General features: G+C 41.5%; 1 protein-coding gene across 1 annotated transcript in view; it reads left to right on the top strand.

Moving 5' to 3' along the window:
- Positions 1-5,711: 5,711 nt before the first annotated feature.
- The window catches only part of Bard1 (BRCA1 associated RING domain 1), a 66,169-nt gene continuing 51,384 nt past the window's right edge, over positions 5,712-20,496 (top strand). Inside the window, exons 1-2 of the mRNA XM_028760525.1 lie at positions 5,712-5,851; positions 19,295-19,351. Coding sequence (XP_028616358.1) covers positions 5,712-5,851; positions 19,295-19,351 — 197 coding nt within the window. The remainder of the gene's footprint in view (positions 5,852-19,294; positions 19,352-20,496) is intronic.

Here is a 20,496-nt window from a genome sequence, read left to right as displayed (position 1 = left end):
CTAGATTTCATAAAAGTCTTTGTTTTTGTTTGTTTGTTTGTTTTTGTTTTTGACAATGGTTTCTGAAGTTCTCTTTGAAGACCAGACTAGCCTCAAACACAGAGATCAGCCTGCCTCTGCCTCCCAGCACTGGGCCATAAAAATCTTTCCATATTAAATTTGTATTGGACAAAGAAAATGTACTCCCAAAATATCAAAGTGGTTGAACCTACTGCATAATTCCATAATAGAAAGGCAGAGAAGAATTAGTATGAGGTCAGAGATTTGCAAACCAGTTTCCCATTCCATAGGCGAAAAGTCTTGGGAATTCTGATATTCGATATGTTCCATTTCTCTTGTTATATGTGCTTGTCTATGTAGCTCTGAGAAAGCTTTACTAAATGTAAAATCCTTCACAACACAGGCACAAAAAAGTAAGAGTGCTGGAACAACTTTCAACAAACCTTTGCATGACATTGAACCTGAAGATCAGGAAAGAGATCCAGGCTGAGATGCCTCTATGCACATAAGCACTGCAGGGGATAGCTGAAGGCCTGCGGGAAGGTGCGGGAGTGTTGGGGCACAGGTTAGGTAAATAGGTTAAAGCAAGCAGTTTGTATGCCTCAGAGTTCTCCTAGGAACAGAGTGTTAATTTGGGGGAGGAAGAATAGTTTTGATAGTCTCAGGAGCTTTGGAGTACTTAGTTGAAGAATATACACCGAGAGAAATGAAGCAACAAGCCTACATTTCTGTATAAACAGTTGGTTCTTAGGAAGAAACTCAGAAAGCGAATGGGAAACCACTTAGCCCCTTTAAAACTCAGAAGTGCTGCTAGCTAAGGCTTTAGTAACACCTTATTGATGGACTGGATTTCTGTACAGATTTTCCCACTCTGAGAGAATAATTTCAGTATTCATTTGCCACTTCCCATTATTGTTGGAGGTGAAATAGATTTTGTGAAGTACTCTACCACTACTCTCAAATTAGTATTTTTGCAATTATTAGTCACCTCATCCTAAAAAAAAAAAGGCTGTGTTTTATACACACACACACACACACACACACACACACACACACAGAGCAGTTGGCTCTTGAAATTGAGCATTCATGGGTGAGGTGAGCAGCTGGTTTCAAAATGTAAATGCTATCTCCAGTGCCTTGACTCAAACAGAGTGAGCTGGAAGGGAGGGAGTGGGCTGTGGTAGACACGAGGACAATCTTGCTGATTCTTTTTTTTTTTTTTTTTGGTTTTTCAAGACAGGGTTTCTCTGTGTAGTCCTGGCTGTCCTGGAACTCACTCTGTAGACCAGGCTGGCCTCGAACTCAGAAATCTGCCTGCCTCTGCCTCCCAAGTGCTGGGATTAAAGGCGTGTGCCACCACCGCCCGGCTAATCTTACTGATTCTTTTAAGTCTACTATCACCACCATTAAACAGCCTTGGAGAGTAACATGAGCTCTGGGGAGAGGTATCTGGGCCGTGGCAGAGGGAAAGAAAACGGAAACCAAGAGAGAACCCATTGCATCTGTGACACAGTGGCTTCTACAATATTGAAGACATAGGCCAATCGCAATCGTCTGGTCCCCAAAGTATTTTACAAAATGTGAACTTTTCATTTACTCTGATCACAGGTAAGTAGTGCCATAATTAAAAAAGCATTTGAAAAACGTGTTCCCTGTTCTTTAGAAATTATGTGACTGGACTGGACTCAGTGCTACTATAGCTTGGGTGCTTATCAAATACGGGCAATTCACACTTATGCTCATGTGATACTATAAAAAAAGGCCTATAAGACTTATTATCTCCACTTTCCAGATAAAGTGAATGTTTAGAGAGCTGAAGATCTGACCAAAACCCATGATCCTAGCACCCGAGAGGCTGAGGGAGGAGGGTTCAAATCAGCCTGGGTTATATAGCAAATGCTATCTCAAAAGTTAGAATTTGATGTAGGTTATACGTTTGTATGAGATTGTAATGGGACTGAGTCCTGAAATTATCTGTTTATTTCATGAATGCTGAAGTGCCTTTCTAAGTTTTATCATTTGATGTGATCTAGAGGTTGATTATCCCCAGGCTTAGCAAAGAGTAAGCAGTGGCTCGACAGAACTCGTAATCAAGGACTAACTCCATGAGAGTCTCTGAGTTGTAGAAAAACTATGTGGTTAGTGTGCTTGTGTTAACGTCTCCTTAGAATGCTTCTGAGATCAAACAGGAGAAGTTGGAGTGTGGCTCAGTGGTAGAGTACCTGCCCAGCATGATTTGGGGGTAGAGGTGGGGCTGGGGAATTGGATTGGATTTTTGTTTTGTTCACCTACTTTTCCTACTCAATTCTCATGAAGTCATTGAAACTCGATGGGCCTTTGTGATACGGCAGAACTACTTTAGTTGAGACAAAAAAAGCACGGGAAATAAAGATAAAAACACCTGGGGCAAGATGAGCCACACCTTAAATGCTTCTTTTTATAATGGATTTTGTTCGGCTGGACAATTGTTACAAAATTATAGTTTTGGTGACAGAAACATCAACAAGCGTTTACAACAGCCTGGAAGACATTCATCCAGGATCAGCATTAGCATGTCACGGTTCTGATGAGGGGCTGCCCACTTTCTGTGTTCTTGGAAGATAGAAAGTGAGCAAATTCTTCCTCAGCTGAAGATTACGGTGGTTTCTGTGATTCCCAGAGATAAGAGGAGAAAGAACACCAATCTCAAATCACCAAACTAGTTAAAGCAAGCAAGGAATTGAAGCATTTGTAGTAGTGTATACAAGGTCTCCCCCTAAGGTGGGGTTTGAGAGGTCAGCGTTAGATGTGAAGAAGACAAGGGTTTTATAGCTCAGGGGTAGGGGTTTTCCACATAGGGGACTTGGGGAGAAAAGTAGTTAGAGCTGCAGGAGCAGAACATAAACATAGCACGTTAGTCATAACGACCTCCTGGGACAAAGAAACGATTGCAAGGTGGGAATAAAGTGGACATAAAGTCAGTCAGAACAACCTTTTGAAACACAGGTAGGGTTGCAAGATGGTTATAACTTTTTAACCAAAACATGATTTCTGATTCCTGGAAGAGCCAGTATAGAACCATTTGTAATTAAGGTTACAGGTTGGGCCTAGCCCAATCCTTGAGAAACGGATGTTTAATCACAATCAGGAAGGAACCTGGTTTGGTTTTTGTTAGCATTCTGTCTAAGCTCCACCCCCACAGTTACCTGGCAACAGCCAGGTAGGCCTGACCCACTATAAAGGGGCCTGCTTGCCCCCTCCTCCCTCTCTTGCTCCTCTCTTACCTGCTTGCTTCCGCTCTGTCCCCTTTCCCTTCCTCATTTTCTTTCACCCCCCTCTCCACGTGCTCGATCCCCCTCCCCCCGCCATTCTCTGCCTCTACTACCCTCTTAATTCCCCTCCCCATGCCCTGAATAAACTCTATTCTAGTCGTGTGGCTGGTCTCTCAGTGGGAAGGGATGCCTCAGCACGGGCCCGCTGAGACATCCCCTTCCCCCATACCTCACCACACCCCCATAGAACATATCCCCTTTTCTCTTTATCTTTTTATAAACTTGTCAGTTGTACTCTAAGACGATGGCTGCCAAGTCCAGGCTGGTTCATCAGTTCCATCTTCAAAATCTCACATAAACCTAAGTGCCTCCAAATGCTGTCTTTAGTGGCTAGAGCTTCCATTAATGAACTTGGGGAAGACACAGTGATTCAGTCCCGTGTTGAATTTAGTCTCACGTTGTAGTATTCACACGAGGCGTGAATCAGACAATTAAGTGAAGCATTTACAATGTAGTCAATGAACTCAAACCATCAACTCTACCTAGAGATTTATACTACATGTCCATGTTGGCTCTATAGTAAGGGACGGGCCAGATGGAGTGGGTTTCTGGCCTTTTGGGATTTGGGGCTAGAGGAAGAAAAATGCTCATGTAAATGTGCATGCTACGAACTGTGGTGGCGCACGCCTTTAATCCCAGCACTTGGGAGGCAGAGGCAGGCAGATTTCTGAGTTCGAGGCCAGCCTGGTCTACAGAGTGAGTTCCAGGACAGCCAGGGCTACACAGAGAAACCCTGTCTCGAAAAACCACAAAAAAAAAAGTACCTGAGAGAATCTAAATTTGGGATCAAGAAAACCTTTCAAGGACTGATGTTTGAGCTGAGATCTGAAAGAGTACTGCCTAAGAGGAAAATTCCAGGTTCCAAAGTAAGTCTCTATGTAAAAGCCCAGAGGCAGCAAGACAGAAGCTTTTGATGAAGAAAAGCCCCACGGGAGAATAATGGCATGCCTTCCTAGATTGGTATAGGCCATCATACCGAGTCAAAGAAACACCTTTAAAGTTTTATTTATTTATTTATTTATTTATTTATTTAATTTTGAGATAGGGTTTGTCTGTGTAGCCTTGGCTGTAGACCAGGCTGGCTTTGAACACAAAGATCCACCGGCTCTCCTGCCCCCACTCCATGCCTCTAGTGCTGGGATTAAGAGGCCTACTGCAGGCCTTTCGACCTTTAATCAGAGTAGTGCCAAGACTAATTTTGTGTTTGGTAATGTTTTGGATATCTTTAGTGAGGCCTAGGAATGGGAGGCAATGTAGGCAGATGTGTGGATTCCAGTAAGAAGGCTGTGGCAACAATTTTGGGGCAAACAGAGGCAGCTAGGGCAGTTAAGTAGAAACAGGGACATCGAATAAAAGGGGATATGCAAGAATATGTTAATGGTTTGGAAGTTGTGGGGAGAGTGCTGCACTGGTCTGGTGTTAATATTCAGATCTGCAGGAGGGCTAGGCATGTGGCTGGCAGCTTCTAGCATAAGGGAGACTCTAGGCTCAGTTCAGCCCCGAGTAAACTGGGCGTGGTGATGCATATCTGTAATCCCCATTCACGCACGAAAAGTGAGAAATTCAAGGTCACTCTGAGTTTCAGTTTAAAAAAGCTTGGGTAAACAGACGCTGCTTCAAAAAAAAAAATTCCCAAGGAAGGTAGACACTCTAGTAAACAAAAACGATTTATGCAACTTATCAGCATATTTTAAAAGCAAACCAGAACTTCTAAGACATGCCCTTGGTCGGATATTTACAGCTAGCTAAAAGTTAAATTGAAACCTACAATTTAGCCGGTTCTTATATCCTACAGCAAGGAGAAAAAGAAAACCTTCTTATATAAAGGGAGTACTTTTATTGTCATGGGAAAAACTTTTCCAAGTTCAACAGAAGCAAGAACGCCACTTTTTATTAACAGTTTCAGGGACGAGTTCCAGAGACTACCGGAGGGTTAGAATCTGACTTCCGGGTAAGCAAGCGTTTTCAGCAAACAGGGTGGAGGGAAGGAGGTAGGAAACCCATGGGGAGCCCCGCCTCTTTGAAGGCGTGGCCTTGAGCCCGTGCAGCTCGGTTTCCCGCGCATTACGTCCCGCCTCGGGCTTGAGGTCGTGATCTCTACCCACGCCTCCTCAACCCCACGCCCAGGCACTTTGGTTTCCGCAGTCCCGCCCACAACTTCTGAGGGCGTGGCCTCTCAAGCTTTGCCCCTCCATTTCCGGAACTTTGACCGCGTTATTAAAGCCCCGCCCCCAAATCTTGAGGGCGCGGGCTGGAGCCGTGTCCCTCCGTCTCGGGGAGTTTTACCGCGTTTCGGCAGCCCAGCCCTCGGTGTCCCGCGGACTCCGCGCGCAGCTGGATCCGGGAGTGACCAGCGGGGTGCGGGGCTCAAGCAACCCTGACCTCCCAACCTCGGCGGGAATGCCGCGCCGGCTGCCGAGGGTCTGCTCCGGGAACAAGCCTCCTCCCGTGCCCGCCATGGCACCGGCTACCGAAGGGCTTTGGGCCCACAGCCGGGCGGCGCTTGCCCGCCTGGAGAAGCTGCTGTGCTGCTCCCGCTGGTAAGGACCGACCTAGCGACCTAGTGTCGACTGCCCCTCCGTGTCCCACTCTTGTATTTTCTGAGTGGCTTTCCAGTCACCTGCAGCAAAGAGGAATCAAACGGCACTTTTCGAATTTTCGCGGGAGAACCGCCTTGGGGGCGTGGCTCAAAGCTCAGCTCGCTGGCCCCTCCCCGAAGGTGGTGCTCGGAGCTGGGCGGGGCTAAGGCCTCGTGTTCTTCAGTTCTGACCTCTGGGAAGGTGGTCGGGTGGGTGCGGGCCACAGCAGCCCCTGTGAGACTGACCATTTGGTCCATTTTCTAGTAGCAGACTCGACGTGGAGGATGGGAGGCTAGGGACCTGCTTAGGGCTAGTTTGGGGATGGCAGTGTGATAGATCACAATTTTTCCTTAGTTTGATGGAAAGATTATGGCCCTGTACCACGCTCTCTCATGAATTTTATTCAGTTCAAAATGCTTTCCTGAGTGGTGCTTTTTTTATCTGTAGCTGTTTATCATATACTACCCAGGAAGTGCTCTTCTTTTCCCTTTTTTCTCTTTGGCAGTAGTGAATGTTGAACCTTCCGTCTTTAACACTCAGTTACTACACTGTAAATTGCAGGTTTTTTTTTTAAAGTTAACTGACAACAAATTTTGCACTTACATTAAATTATTATTCTTTACAAAAACTTAGTATTTGAGAGAATGGCATTGCACTTCTTAGAAGAGTGGCAATTTTGTTAGCATGAAGATGTTCAGAGCTCTGCTTGTGTTTTCCTGAAGCGTATAGATCATCCTGGGCATAGACATGGGAAACTCAACTTCTAGTTGCAATAGCAGAAGCCAGCGATGGCTCACACCTGAATCAGCGGTTCTCAACTTGTGGATCTCGACCATTGGGAAACACATTTCTGATAGTCTTAGGAACTGTGACTCTGCTTAGTAGAAAAATTACAGTTATGAAGTAGCAAAGAAAATAATTTTATGGTTGAGGGTCGCCACACCATGAGGACCTATATTAAAAGGACTGTAGCATCAGGGAAGGTTGAGCCCCAGTCACTGCTTTAAATAGTTGAACCTAAGATAGACTCACAGATGGAAATAGCCTTCCACTTAGAATGTGTCAGACTACATGAGTTCAGGTTCCAGCTACATCTTTGGTGGTCTCTGTACCTCAGTAATAATGATTTGCTCATTCATGTATTAATTTGCTGATACTAAAATTTGATAATAAACATTTATTGAATACTTAACGACATACCAAACAGTGTTCTGAGTACGGAGAACTCATTAGTGAGCAAAAACTACTTCCTGCCTTTCTGTTGCTCCTGCCTCAAGGTTCCCAAACATTCTTTTTTTTTGGTGTGGGGGGGGAGGGGAAATTAAATACATGAAAATTGTTTCCTGTGGTGATTATCCAAAATGGTAACAAAAAGGTGTGATGAAAAAAATGATTTAGTCTGCTTGTCGAATCATTTGGAAGAGACTAACTAGGTAAAGTATATGAATAATCTATAGATTGCCCAAAAATTAAACAACCGGTTCTTTTTATGAACTGCTAACTCTTTTCTTTGAAACTAAGTGAGCTTACTATACAAGTCAAGGGCCTGAAGGTATTTAGGCCCAGACTTTAATATGTCACATCCAGTTGTCCAGAGAATATGGGATTTCTGTGGTTTTGTTTTTTATTTTTCAATTTATGAATCTCTACTAGATGAGCTTATTTGAACTATTATATATTATTATATTCTAGTCTCATTAGGATTAGAATTAATTTTTTTATGAAGTGTCAATAAATAGTACTTAGGTTTTTCAGTCACAAATCATCTCTATTTTCTTTCTTTAAAAGGGTTAACAGTCTGGGAGTGGATGGCTCATGCCCTTATTCTCAGCTTTCTGGAGGCAGTTACAATCAGATGCCTTTCTGAGTTTTTAGCCAGCCTGGTCTACATTGAGTTCCAGGCTTGCAGGACTACACCCTGAGACCCAGTATCAAAAACCAAAACAAATCAAACCAAAATTATAAAAATGTTCTTTGTTCAAGGGCTATAGGAAAGCAGGCTGTTTTGGCTAGATTTGGACCAGAGACAACAACTTTCCAAACTTCTTTTCTTTTATTTTTCTTTTGATACAGCAGATTGCTATGTAGCCTAGGCTAGCCTGGAACATTTTATGTGCCCATATTATCTTTAAATTAAGTGACCTCCTACTGTAGTGTCTTTAGCACCAGGATTACAGATGTATGACACTATGTCCAGCCTCTGACTCAGTTTTAACAAAGGAAACTTAGTTTAAAGACCCTTTGGATATAGCGGTTTGCATTGCACAGGAAATGATTTTTCATACGGGACCATACGGGAAATGCTTTTCTTTCCCAGTTTTGCTGTCTCAAGCTTTCTGCCTTTCCCCTCCTGCTTGCTAGAAGAGAGCAACACTGGACGGTCTGCTGCTTGCTTCAGCTCATCACCCAGAGTGTCATGTTATTTGAAATTCGTGTATGTCCTTTCACGGAGCTTCAGAGTTCTCCCCAGTAGGCTGCTGATTACCCCGATTACCCTCAGATTCAGCTTGCAGCTGTCATCTCTCTGGTGTTCCCAGCTGTCACCTGTCTTGTGTAGCACATTGGATCTGTTTTGCCACAAGCATGGCTTGCTCTTGCTGTAGATTGGCTATGTTACAGGGCATCCTTTTCTGACCTTTTAACATGACTCTGGCTTCAAGGTGAAGCTGGTGAATGTGTTGAAGAGGCCAGATGTGACGATGAAGGTAGGCCCAAGCCTGACAACCGAAGAGAAGCTATTTAAAGACTGGGGGAAAGAAAGCTGGAAGATCTTATTATTTGAGAGGCTGGCAGAAAGCAGAGAACTGATGTGTTCCTAAAGGAAGCAGGAAATGCAGATAGGAGCTGCCCTGTTAGTGTATCCAGGTGTCCTGTGATGCTGTTTTGTGAATTAAAATTAATTAGGTACTAATTGGCATATTTTTGGAGTGAGGAGGGTTGGGTTTTTTATGCTAATTTTATTTTGTGCTTTTTATATCACTTTAGAGAAGATTAAAAATTAATAACTTTGAAGATAGTTGTTTTTTCCACAATATTCCTGTTATTTAAAAGACAAATTCATTTTATATATGTGTATATGCATATATAAACTTAAAGCACATGCACACTATGCATATGTATATGTGTAAATGCATAGTGTGCATGTGCTTTAAGTTTGGGATCCTCCTGCTTCAGCCTTGAGAGTGCTGGGACCACAGCGCTATACATGAATTCTAGGGACTGGGGAGGTTGCTTGGTGGTTAAAGTGTTTGCTGTACAAGCACTTGTACAAACAGCATGAGGATCTGAATTCAGATCCCCAGCATCTATGTAAAAATGAGGCTGCTGTGCTCTTCTGTAACCCCATGAGGGGGTTTGGGGGAGACAGGTAGATCTCAGGGGCTTGTTGGTCAGCAGTCAGGCTGAAATAGTTATCTCCAGGTTAAGTAAAAGACTGCTCAGAAACTTAGGTGAAATTATTGAGGGTCCTATTCTTAGTCTCTGTACGTGGCCATACATGCATACACCACACATGTATCCTCCATGTGTACAAGTATACATACAAATAAAAGATGAATAGATGTCTGCCACTGCATCCCAGCTCAGCTTCAGATCCTGCGTCAGGTTACTACTCTTTGTTCACTTCCTTGTTTCGTGTTAATAAAATTGCCCTTTGTATCCATATTATGTATGAATGTTCTTAAAATAAAGCACAGATTTCTTGACTCCAAGCATTTAGCTTTTGCCTTTCTTTAGGAGTTTTGACTCTTCAGAGTGATCTTTACAGGCCAGTAATCCTTAAGTAGGATGATTGCTCCCTCTGGATTGCTGTGGGACTGCTTGGTTATTCATTAGAACAAGAAAGTACTGCATTTTTTTCCCTGTAAGGCATATGTGCTCAATTTTAAGGAGTATGAAGGATATACACTTCAGGGTAAGTTATGATGAAGGCCAGGAGTTGTGGAGGAAGCAACTTTGCTTAGGTCTGTATGGTGGAACAAAGCTATTGGGCTTTGTAGTTAAACCTTTGAGATGTGAGTACATTTTTATTAATAAAACCATTGGTCACAATGGTGGAGGTGGTGGTCGTGGGTGATATTAGCAAATGACTAAGCTAAGAGTGGTAGAATAAACAGGGAATGGGTTAGATGGTCTAAGACTTAAAATCAATTAGATCTTGAGGGATCAGTAGCCTTAAAACAAAGTGTCCATTTAGTTTACCTAATTATTGTTCTAGTTTGTCCCTGTTGCTGTGACTAACACCAGAACCAAAAGCAATTTGGGATGAAAGGATTGACTCTAGTTTGTACTTCTAGGACAAGGTCTATCACTGAGGGAGACCAGGGTAGGAACTAAGAACAGGAAGCTAGATAGAAGTAGAAACTGAAGCAGAGCTGTGGGATACTTCCTGCTCTCTAACCAGATCTCAGCAGGCTTACTTATCCAGCCCAGGCCCAACTGCCTAGAGAGGGTGCTGCCCACAGTGGCCGACTCTCCACATCAGTGGTCAGTCAACACAGTCAATCTGATAAGGCAGTTTATCTGTTGGAGTTCCATTGACCCAAGTAACTCAGTTGTTTCTAATTGACAGTTAGAAAAAAAAAATAAAAGAACCAGCGCGATTAACCTCCTAAGGAGGGCTATTCATATGGCTTTCCTGAAGCCTGATGTCCTAGCTATCCAATGATGAATATAAATGAGTTGGCTTTTAAAGCTGTCTCCAATATCCAGACTTCACAATTATTAGCATTGTTTGCAGCTTTTAATAAAATTAACATATATGTAAAAGGCAACACAGATTTTTAGTATCCATATCCTCCAGTGTAAAATTTCTTTATTCATGGAATTTATTTATGTGTCACTTTACTTATTTGTTTGATGTTTGTCTCCTTCAATTATGACATAATTCTTATAAAGATAGGCTCACATTTTTAGCCACAGTGTCAGATATAATGTTTCTAATGTTAAAATAATGAATGAAATAAATTAGGTCAAGTAGGTCCCAGCTTCAAAGTGGTGATGCTAAGATGACCTACTTAAAGTCACCAAGAGCTCAAGAGAATCCTGCATTGGTTTCTAGTGTTAATTACTGGTACTGAACAGTGGTTAAGGCCTCAAGGCAGATGTCCATGTAGGTCAGTCTGACTTCTGAGATTCACAGTTAAAGCTACCATACATACAGTCCCATTGTGGGTGAAGGCCCAGCAGATGTTATTATATAGGGCTTGTGACTTCTACAGTAGTTTATTCTACACAAGGGAAACCTTTTATTTTATTTAATTTTAAGACAGGGTCTCATTATGTTGCTCAGGTTGGTCTCAAACTTCCAGATTCTGGGTTTGCCCCCATGTGCTACTGAGCACAACTGGATGCCTTTATTCTGTCCTTTATACCACAAGTGAAAGTATTACTGGTAAGCAGATCTAGGCTCAGAGGAGACACTGGAGAATGACAATAGACATATGAGAGTTACTTGCATGTGACTGAAGTCTGTTTCTAGGAATAGGAAGGAAAGAAAGGAACACTTAGGTGTGAGTCTTGAAATCCAGAATGGCAGGTGAAGGGGATGAAACATTAAAAGACGCCAGAAGAGCAGTTGCTTAGATGTTGTTTTACTTTGGAGGAAAGGGAGTAGAAGTCAGATTCAACACTGGTCACATGTACATGATAGTCATTGAGGCTTCTCTAGCAGATTCTCCTAGGATATGATCTACTGTAATTAGTCATTATGAGAATTCTGGTGTGCATTTACTTTTGGGATAACTGTCTCATTTGACATTTGCTGACACTAAGCAATTAAATACAAATTTAAAGTTTTCTCTTGTGATTTACCTGAATCTGACATATAAAATAGTCACGGAGATATTCTGGCCAGGGAAGCAGATCAGTGCTCAGCCATTATCAGAGCAGTTTTCTTCTGCAGCAGATGGGAGCAAATGTAGAGACCCACACAGCCAGACAATATACAGAGAGTAGAGACATTGGATCACTCAGTTCTCTATGGGATGTCTCCATCACATCTCTCCCCTGAGGGCTCAGCTCAGGGAACCCTATGAAAGCGGAAGTGGAGTGTAAGAGCCAGAGGGGTTGGAGGACACCAAGAAACAAGACCTTTTAAATTACAAGCAAAAAACTCATGAACTCAGAGACTAGCTAGATAGAGCAGCATTCACAGGCCCTACAATGCTCTGTACCAGGTCCTTTGTGTGTGTACTATGGCTTCCAGTTTAGTGTTTTTTATTCCTGGGTGCAAGCAAGTGGTTTCTTCATCTGTAGTTGTTCCTTGTGCCTTTTCTTGAGCTCTGTTCCTTCTGTTGGTTTTGTCCTCCCATACATTAGTTTTTGTTTTGGAGTACTTTATTATCATCCTTAAAAGCTTGTTTGTCTCTAATGAGAGAAAGGGAGTGGATCTGGATGGCAAGCGAGGTGGGAGGAACTGGGAGGAGTAGAAGGAGGGAAGCCGTAATCAGGACATACTATGTGAGAAATAAAATCTCTTGAATAAAAGGGAAAAATAGTCACAAAGAGTAAAATGCTTAGTTGGGCATGATGGTTCATGTCCGTGATCATAGCACTGGGTAGAAGCAGGAGCATTAAGAGTTGAATTAGCCTGAATGTCACATGTCACACACACACACACACACACACACACACACACACACACACACAGGGAGAGCACTGGGTAGAAGCAGGAGCATTATGAGTTGAATTAGCCTGAATGTCACACACACACACACACACACAGAGCAAACATAAAACCCAAACCAAATGAATCAGGTTTAATCATTTACCTTTTCTCTAATTCTCTTAAAGGGAAATGTAACAAGTTGCTTAATTAGCTTGGGAAGTTAGTACAATTTCATGTTAAACACAGACCTGTAACTTAAAAATACCTTGAGGATACCTTACAATGTAAGAGCACTGGAGTCCTTGTTCCATCTAATATTAACTAGCAGTTGGTACCTCTTGGGAGTTTAGGAGAGCCAGTCAGTTAAATACTTGCACTTCATTAGTATAATCTCAATTGAATTCAGTTTTCCTTTGTAAAGAAAATGTTATCAGTAAGTGTGCTGGCTAGTTTTGTGTCAACTTGACAAACTAGTATTATCTGAAAGGGGAGAGAACCTCAATTAAGAAAATGCCTCTATATGATCTGGCCATAGAGCTGGAGAGATGGCTCAGAGGCTAAGAGCACTGACGGCTCTTCTTGAGGTCCCCAGTTGAATTTCTGGCAACCACATAGTGGCTCACCACCATTTGTAATGGGATCTGATGTCCTCTTCTGTCATGTAGGCATACATGCAAGTACAGTACACACACACACACACACACACACACCTTTATAAAATTTGGCTGTAAGACATTTATTTTCTTGTTAGTGTTTGATGAGGAGGGCCAAACTCATTGTGGGTGATGCCAACCCTGGGCTTAGTGGTCCTAGGTTCTATAAGAAAGCAGGTTGAGCAAGCCATGGAGAGCAAACTAGTAAGTAGCATTCCTCTATGTCCTCTGCATCAGCTGCTGCCTCCTGGATTGTGCCCTGTTTTCATGTCCTAATTTTTTTTGGTGATGAACAGCAATGTGGAAATGCAAGCACAATAAACCCTTTCCTCCCCAGCTTGTGTTTTGGTCATGGTGTTTTTGTGGTGGCAATAGAAACCCTGACTAAGACAGTAGGATTGTTTTAGAATTGCTTGTTTTTACTGTTTAGTTTGTTTCTAAGTTATAATGCACTGATCTTTGCAAATCCACTATACAGAGAAGTATAGTTAAGAGAATTGTAAAGCTGAATTTTTTTTAAATGTTTGGAGCCTTTAAATATCTTATCAAGGAAGTGTCTTTTCTGCATTTTTCTAGTATATTTAAATATAGAAAGTAGAGTAAGAGTAGAGTATAAATGCTAATATAAATGAATTTTGCATGGTCTTTCATTGGCTTCATCCATAAAGGGTTATTGAGATCCATGCTAGGTAGATAAAAGAGATCAGGGAACTCAAAGCAATTTTTCGGTCTCATGTGGAAGGAAATGAGAATCTGACAGGTAAAATAAAAAGTATTTGTTTTCAGTATTAAATTCCAGAGCCCCAATTAGATGCTATCACTGCTTCTTTGGAACATTAGAACATCTTATATCTTCCGTAAGTCTTATGTCACTTTGCTTATGTTGGGGTCCAGGAATTGCCTCACAAACTACATGAACACCGATCTCAGTCAGACAGGGATAGTTTATTGATCATACATTCCAAGTCTGAAGGACTAGGGCCATGGTCTAGATTCTGGAACTGAATTAAGATTCTATAGGATTTTTAAGCCTGAGATCTACAAATATCTGTGCCAAGTTATTCTACCAGTCAGGATTTAGCGATAGGGGATTTCTTAGGAAAATATCTTTGTTGTACATTTATCCTGCTCTCATTGGTTGGGGTATTCAGTTGTGGCAGCGGATTTGCCTTGTCTAATATTCTTGTCTTAACTTATCTACTAGGATGGGACTTGCCTTAACTTGCTAACCAGGATGTCAGTTCCATGTTCATGTCTCTTTCTGCCAAGTAGGATGTCAGTTCCTAGGGAGGTCTTACCAAACTTTAATTGACCACTACTCAAAATGAAAGTTTTGTTCCAAATAGTTTCTTATATTGGTGCAGGCATCCCTCTTATGTTGGGGTCCATCCCAGGGGCAGCATATACCATAAAACATTATATACAGGTGCAGGAAGTGCTGTTGGGTTGTTGGTTTGGGTCCGACCTTATTGTGGGTAACTATGCAAAGCAGTTCAGAACATAACAGTATGTAATCAACTTGGGCATGAGAAAATTTTCTAATAATAGTAGAAACAATGCATGAGAAAGTTTTCTTATGTTATTAGTAACAGTACAACATGGCAGGCTAGCCAGGGAACAGTTACCTAGGCAATAATATTTTATGTAGGCATTAACATCCATTTAGGCCTTGATATTTTACCCAGACCTTAACAGTTTATATAATATTCCACTTGATTCTAAGCCCATTCGGAAAGAATGAGTCAGCTTAGTGTCCTTCATGTGCCTAGTAATTGCAAGTCCTGAGATGGAACTAAAGTCCAAGAAGTCTTCTGCTTATTTGCTTACTAGTTATAATGTTATTAGTTATCATTGTTATTATGCTCCCTTTATAGTGTTTGGGTAGTGTGTCAAGCGTGTCAGGTCTTTGTATTTACTGTGTAGAAGGAAGTGTGGTCTAGGTTTGGAGAACAGGCCAGGCAAAGCTGTGGGGCTGGAGCTGGACAGAGGCTAACTAGGAATTGTCACAGACATTGGCCCAACCATAGCAGAACTCTGCTGAGGAGCAACAAGAAGGGGTTACGCTGCATGACTTTACTGTTACCAGATTCTGAAGGGCACTGCAATGGTAAAAATGTTTACTTTAAAATAATACCCCTGAAGGAGTGAATGTCAGTCTGAATTTTGTCTGGTAACTCATGATCATTAGTTTCTTATGCATCTTTTAAGGGATTCTCTGTGAATGCCTTCATATGACAGGATGCTGTACATGAAGTAGCTATGACATGGATTAGCTCTGACCTTCCTGGGAAAGAGTTAAGTTGCTTGTGGTCTTGTGCAGTAACAACTTGTGCTAGGATGAGTATTTTTACTATGATTTTAAATGCTTGTATATAAACATAGTTGACAAAAGCAAAAGCCTATGGTGAATGTATTCTTCATCTCTTGTCACTTCTGAGGTCTGTAGCTTGGGTTCAGTTGACTTTTTACTTCCAGGTTTCTAAATAGCATATCCCCCATTTCTAGGTTTTTTTTTTTTTTTTTTTTTTTTAAGTTTAGATGCTATTTCCTTACTTCTTACTCTTAAAGCTGAATTTTTTTTTTTAATTTTCTATTAACCTTGTACTATAGAAGTTTACCAGTACATTCAAGGTACAAAGTAATTTCCCATTATTGATTAAGTCCACATTCCACTATTTTGTCTCATCTCTTTTAATCTTTGAAAAGTCCTGTGTGCTGATTTCCTTTTAAACAATATATGTTACATTTTAATTGTATGTCTTTTTCATTTTTAAAAAAGTTCAAATAGCTTCATCCAGGGGCCTTTAGGGCAGCAAAAGTGATTTACTTTGTAAATATTTTTCTTTAATTTTGATGATTTCATACATGTATACACTGAAATATGATCACAGTGCATCCTCCTATATTCTCCCAATCCACCTTGCTCCCAACATTGCTTTTGATTTTTTTTTTTTTTGAGCTCCAAATTCCATTAGTGTTGCCCTATGTGAATGGGTGATGGACCATCCACTAGAGCATTGGAAACCTACCAGTGGCTACCCCTCAAATGATTCTCTCCCTGGACAACTCTCTTTAGCTCCTTCTTAGTAAGCCTCGAGGCCTGGAGATCATCTAGCTCGTCTGTGCTTTGGCTGTCGTGATCTTGTGTGGGTTTAGTGTGTTGCTTTTTAATTTCTGCAATCTTTTAAAAGCTTGCTCAGAGGATGTTTGGTGTTTTGACATTTCTTTATTTACAAGTAACCCAACAGAAATTGCTACAGCTGAAATAATTTGGTTAAAGTTGGGTTCATTTAAAATTTTGGTTAGTATCTCTTAGTTGTAAGATAAGGTTCTTTCATTCTTAGTATCCTAACTAGAGGCTGGCCGTTCCCTGAAGTCTGTCTTTGACACAGATGAACTCCATCCTCCAGTGTCTGCCTTGTATCTGCCCTTGAAATTGGCCACGCTTTCTCTCCACATACGTGGCCATCACACTCTCCTCACTGCTCCTTTCCTCAGAACCCACGCACAACTTGCTGACATTCCTCACATCTTTTCATGTTTGTTAACAACCTCAAGAAATCTAGTCTAGTCCACTAATTAGAAAAGGTCTGCTCATCACTTCCCCACTGATGTTAGCGGCTGCTAATTACATGATAGCGTATCATTGCTAGGGTGAAGCGGAGGAACTATAACAAAGATTCAAAATTATCTTAGGACAGCTTATATAAGATATCTTAGGAAGGAAATAAGAGGTTTAGAAACAGATTTTAGACACTAAATTCAGCGGTACCAGAGAAAGCCAGTAGACTGTGGGCTGACTGCATTGTGGAGGAGACATGCTGACATGGAGGGTTGGAAGTGAAGCAGCCAAGGCAGTGCTGAAATAGCCAGGTAGAGGTTCTGTAAGAAAGTTAAGACTCACTGGAAGGAGAAGCCTCAGGAAGAGGATGAGGTCAGTGTGAACTCACAGAGAGGTCAGAGAGGAGGAAGAGCCAACTCCCTGGGAGACCATTAAGTGTGGGACTTCCTAGAGAGCACATAGTTGAGTTGGAGGAGTTTCTAGAATGGGTGGCAGGTCAAATGCAGTGTTTTTTAGGTTGAAGGAGAGGCTACCTGTGCACGCTAACCTGTGAGTGACAGGAAGGAGATTCAAATGATGACGTCACAGACTTTAAACAGGGAAGACATGGAAGCTTGACAGCAGCGCATCTCAGAATGAAGAGTGGCTGAGAGAGGGCTTCTGAGTCAGAGGAAGGGGTGAGGCTATGGAACAGGTAGCCAGTAGTCCAGAGGATCACAGGTTCACATCATTTGAGATGCTTAGGAGTACAGGTAGCCTTGAATAATCATGTAGCCACTACTTAGCATTTTATTTCATCATTGTAGAGATACAGAGGTGAAGAAATACTGCTTTTAAAAGACATTTCTTTCTCTCTCTTTCTTATTTTGGATAAAGTCTCATTTTTTTTAGGCCAAGGTGGCCTGAAACTCATAATGTAATACAAGCTATCTTTAAACTTAGGATCCTTCTGCTTTCTGAGAGTAGGGAAATTAGGTGTGCACTACCATGTCAACCTTTTTCTGTCTTTACTGTGGAATCCAGAGCCTGGACAAACGTGACAGGGAGCCCCGGGGACTGCATAGCATTATGAACTTCCATTCATGAGTATTTTAGGAGCTCAGCAGTAAAGGTGGCTGGCTCTGAGTCATTAAGCCTAATCTGGGCTGAATAGTGAGTCTTAAGAACTACAAGGATGGTCAGTCTTCACTCTAGATAGAGAACAGTTAGGTTTGGCCAGGATGTTGCAACAGGAGATACACAGAAAGGTGTAAGAGGTTCATGTAAGGGACCAAGTAGAATTTAGTACTTAGTTATGGAAGAGGAGGTTAGGTTTGATCTATTAGTTGATGTAATACAAATTATAGGAGCTACACAATTATGGTTTAAAATCATCATATTGCCAGAGTCACCAATCACCAAACTTATATTTTGTCAATTTATCCCATGTAGTATGGTCAAAAAAAGGTTTTGTGAGTTTTTGAAAGTAATGGGTTTTGTAATGTCAGTGAGCAGCTTTTTAATAGCTTGAGAATAACGGGGCTGTGTACTCTCTTCTTAGCCTCTTCCTGAAAGCTCAATTTTACTTTAATGTTCATATCTATTAAAATGTGCACTGTGAAACTTTTGATCTTTCCAGAAATGTGGAGAACTGTGTTTTACTGATATGTGGTTCATGCGCAGAGGTAATTGGATAATAATGGTGTAAACACCTACAGGTCCTGGGGTTGGTATAATAAGCCAAGGGCAGGGAGTGCTCATCCTTTGAAGGCTTTACTTGTGTGCTGTGCTCTTGATGCAATACCGCCTCTGAGCAGCAGGGCTTACTTACTGCATGTGTATTAGTAAGAGCTCATGCTTTCACAGGACTTCCAGAGGAAGCAGGCATTCTGAGGGACAGCACCAGGAAGCTTTTGCTTCTGCTTATTGAATCTTCTTTAGTCTGCAGACTACCAGCTTGATTTGTGTCTACAATTGCTTAAAGAACAAGACCATCAATTAGCTGTGTATTGAAAGAATGGTCATATTGGGTCAAAACTTCTGTAAAAGGTAGATGGCTCCTTAATAGCAAGAAGCAGTGAAATATACTTGGTTTTTGGTTTTAAATGGGAACCTATGGATTATTATGGTCAAGATATCCTGATATCCTAGTTTTTTTGGGTACAGTTCTGGTTTGTACCCCTTGTCCAAACATTCTTTACAGTTAGGTACCCCTCTTCACTCTGAGAAATTCTCTCTCATTCAGATGGCAGGCCACATTTTCAGATTTATGTGTTTCATTTCAAGTCACTCAGAGGAAGTATCCCTTAGGTGTTGAAAGAAGAAGTTTGGAGGTGCTTGAGTGCTTGTGCCTTTCTCTGACCTCCCAACAAATAAATCATACAAGGTACTAAAGCGTGTGCTGAAATTTCTATTTGAATTCAGCAAGTGTGTCCATGGGGTATATAACCAGCAGAATCAAAGCCTTTGGAATAAAAGTATCCTTAATATTTTCTGGTGTGATTAAAGAGAGAAATAGGTAGTGTTGGGTCTTGGGTTTGTCAAATACTGGGCATGAACTATCTAACAATGACTCATGCTTATCTCTTCCTTTCTTCAATCAGTGCTAATATACTAAAGGAGCCCGTGTGCTTAGGAGGATGTGAGCACATCTTCTGTAGGTGAGTTGTTAGAGCTGATGTACACCGTGATGCAATTGTGATGTCTGTACATTGTCTTGGGTTGATCTTTAGTCCTGTTTCCATTTACAAATAAGAGGTAAGGCTCAGAGGGGAATGTCCAGAGTTCTAGAACTTAGTAAGCAGCTCTGCTAAGCTCTTGGAAAAGGAATAAAGCCTTTGACAGAATTCAGATGTGTCCCTCTTAAACCTGGTTTGAATGACTGAGCTAACAATCTTTCAAAATTTATTGAAGTCTAATGTTTAAATTTCCAACCATAAGTGACTTAAAACAGTAGACATTTATTGTACATCAGAAGGCCAGAAAGTCAAGTTCTAATACGTGTTGACAGAGTTTGTTCCTTCTGAAGACTGTGAGGAAGGATCTGTTCTCACCTAGTTTCTTGTGGCCTGTTACTGAGGTTTTCCATGGCTGTGACAATATCTGATTTTAAGAGTTGATGGGTGTATATTAGTCACCCTTTTGGTCACTATGACAGAATACCTGACATAAACTATTTGAGCTCAGAGGTTCACAGGCTGCAGTTACAGTGGTTGGCTTTGGTGAATTTGATGCTTGAACAGTAATTTTGTTTCTTGGGGTCAGTGTAATAAGCCAAGGGCAAGAAGTGTTCATCCTTTGAAGGCCTTGTGACAGAGGACACCGTGGTGATAGGAACATGTGCAGGTAGATGTTCTGTCGTGTTGGGCAGGAAACAGAGTGGGGATTTGTCACTAGGCATAACCTTTTAAGGCCTACTTGTAGTGATTTCTCTAGCTGGGCCCCACCTCCTAAAGTCCCACCTCCCCAAATAGCACTACTTAGTTGAGGACCAAGTGTAACAGTGAGTCTGTCAGGGACACTTGTAATATTGTATGTTCCTGTCACAGGCTCTAAAGCACTCATTTGAGATTCACACCATATATAACAGGGAGAAGGGCTTAATTTGATTCACAAATTTAGAGGTTTCTGTCCTTGTTCCTTTATACAGAGATTATATTTATCCACACCTCTATCTCCTTATGCTTTTAGGAGCCTTAGACTTGTTTGTTGGAAAACATAAGGCAAATTATCTTGCTAAATAATGTCACTGTAGTAAATTGATCAGAGATTTTACATATATGTGCCTATATTATCAGAGTACACT

Source organism: Grammomys surdaster, unplaced genomic scaffold (assembly GCF_004785775.1).
Source record: "Grammomys surdaster isolate TR1022 unplaced genomic scaffold, NIH_TR_1.0 126546, whole genome shotgun sequence".
NCBI lineage: Eukaryota > Metazoa > Chordata > Mammalia > Rodentia > Muridae > Grammomys > Grammomys surdaster.
Note: the sequence above shows the minus strand (reverse complement) of the source record. Positions and strands in the feature narration are given on the sequence as shown.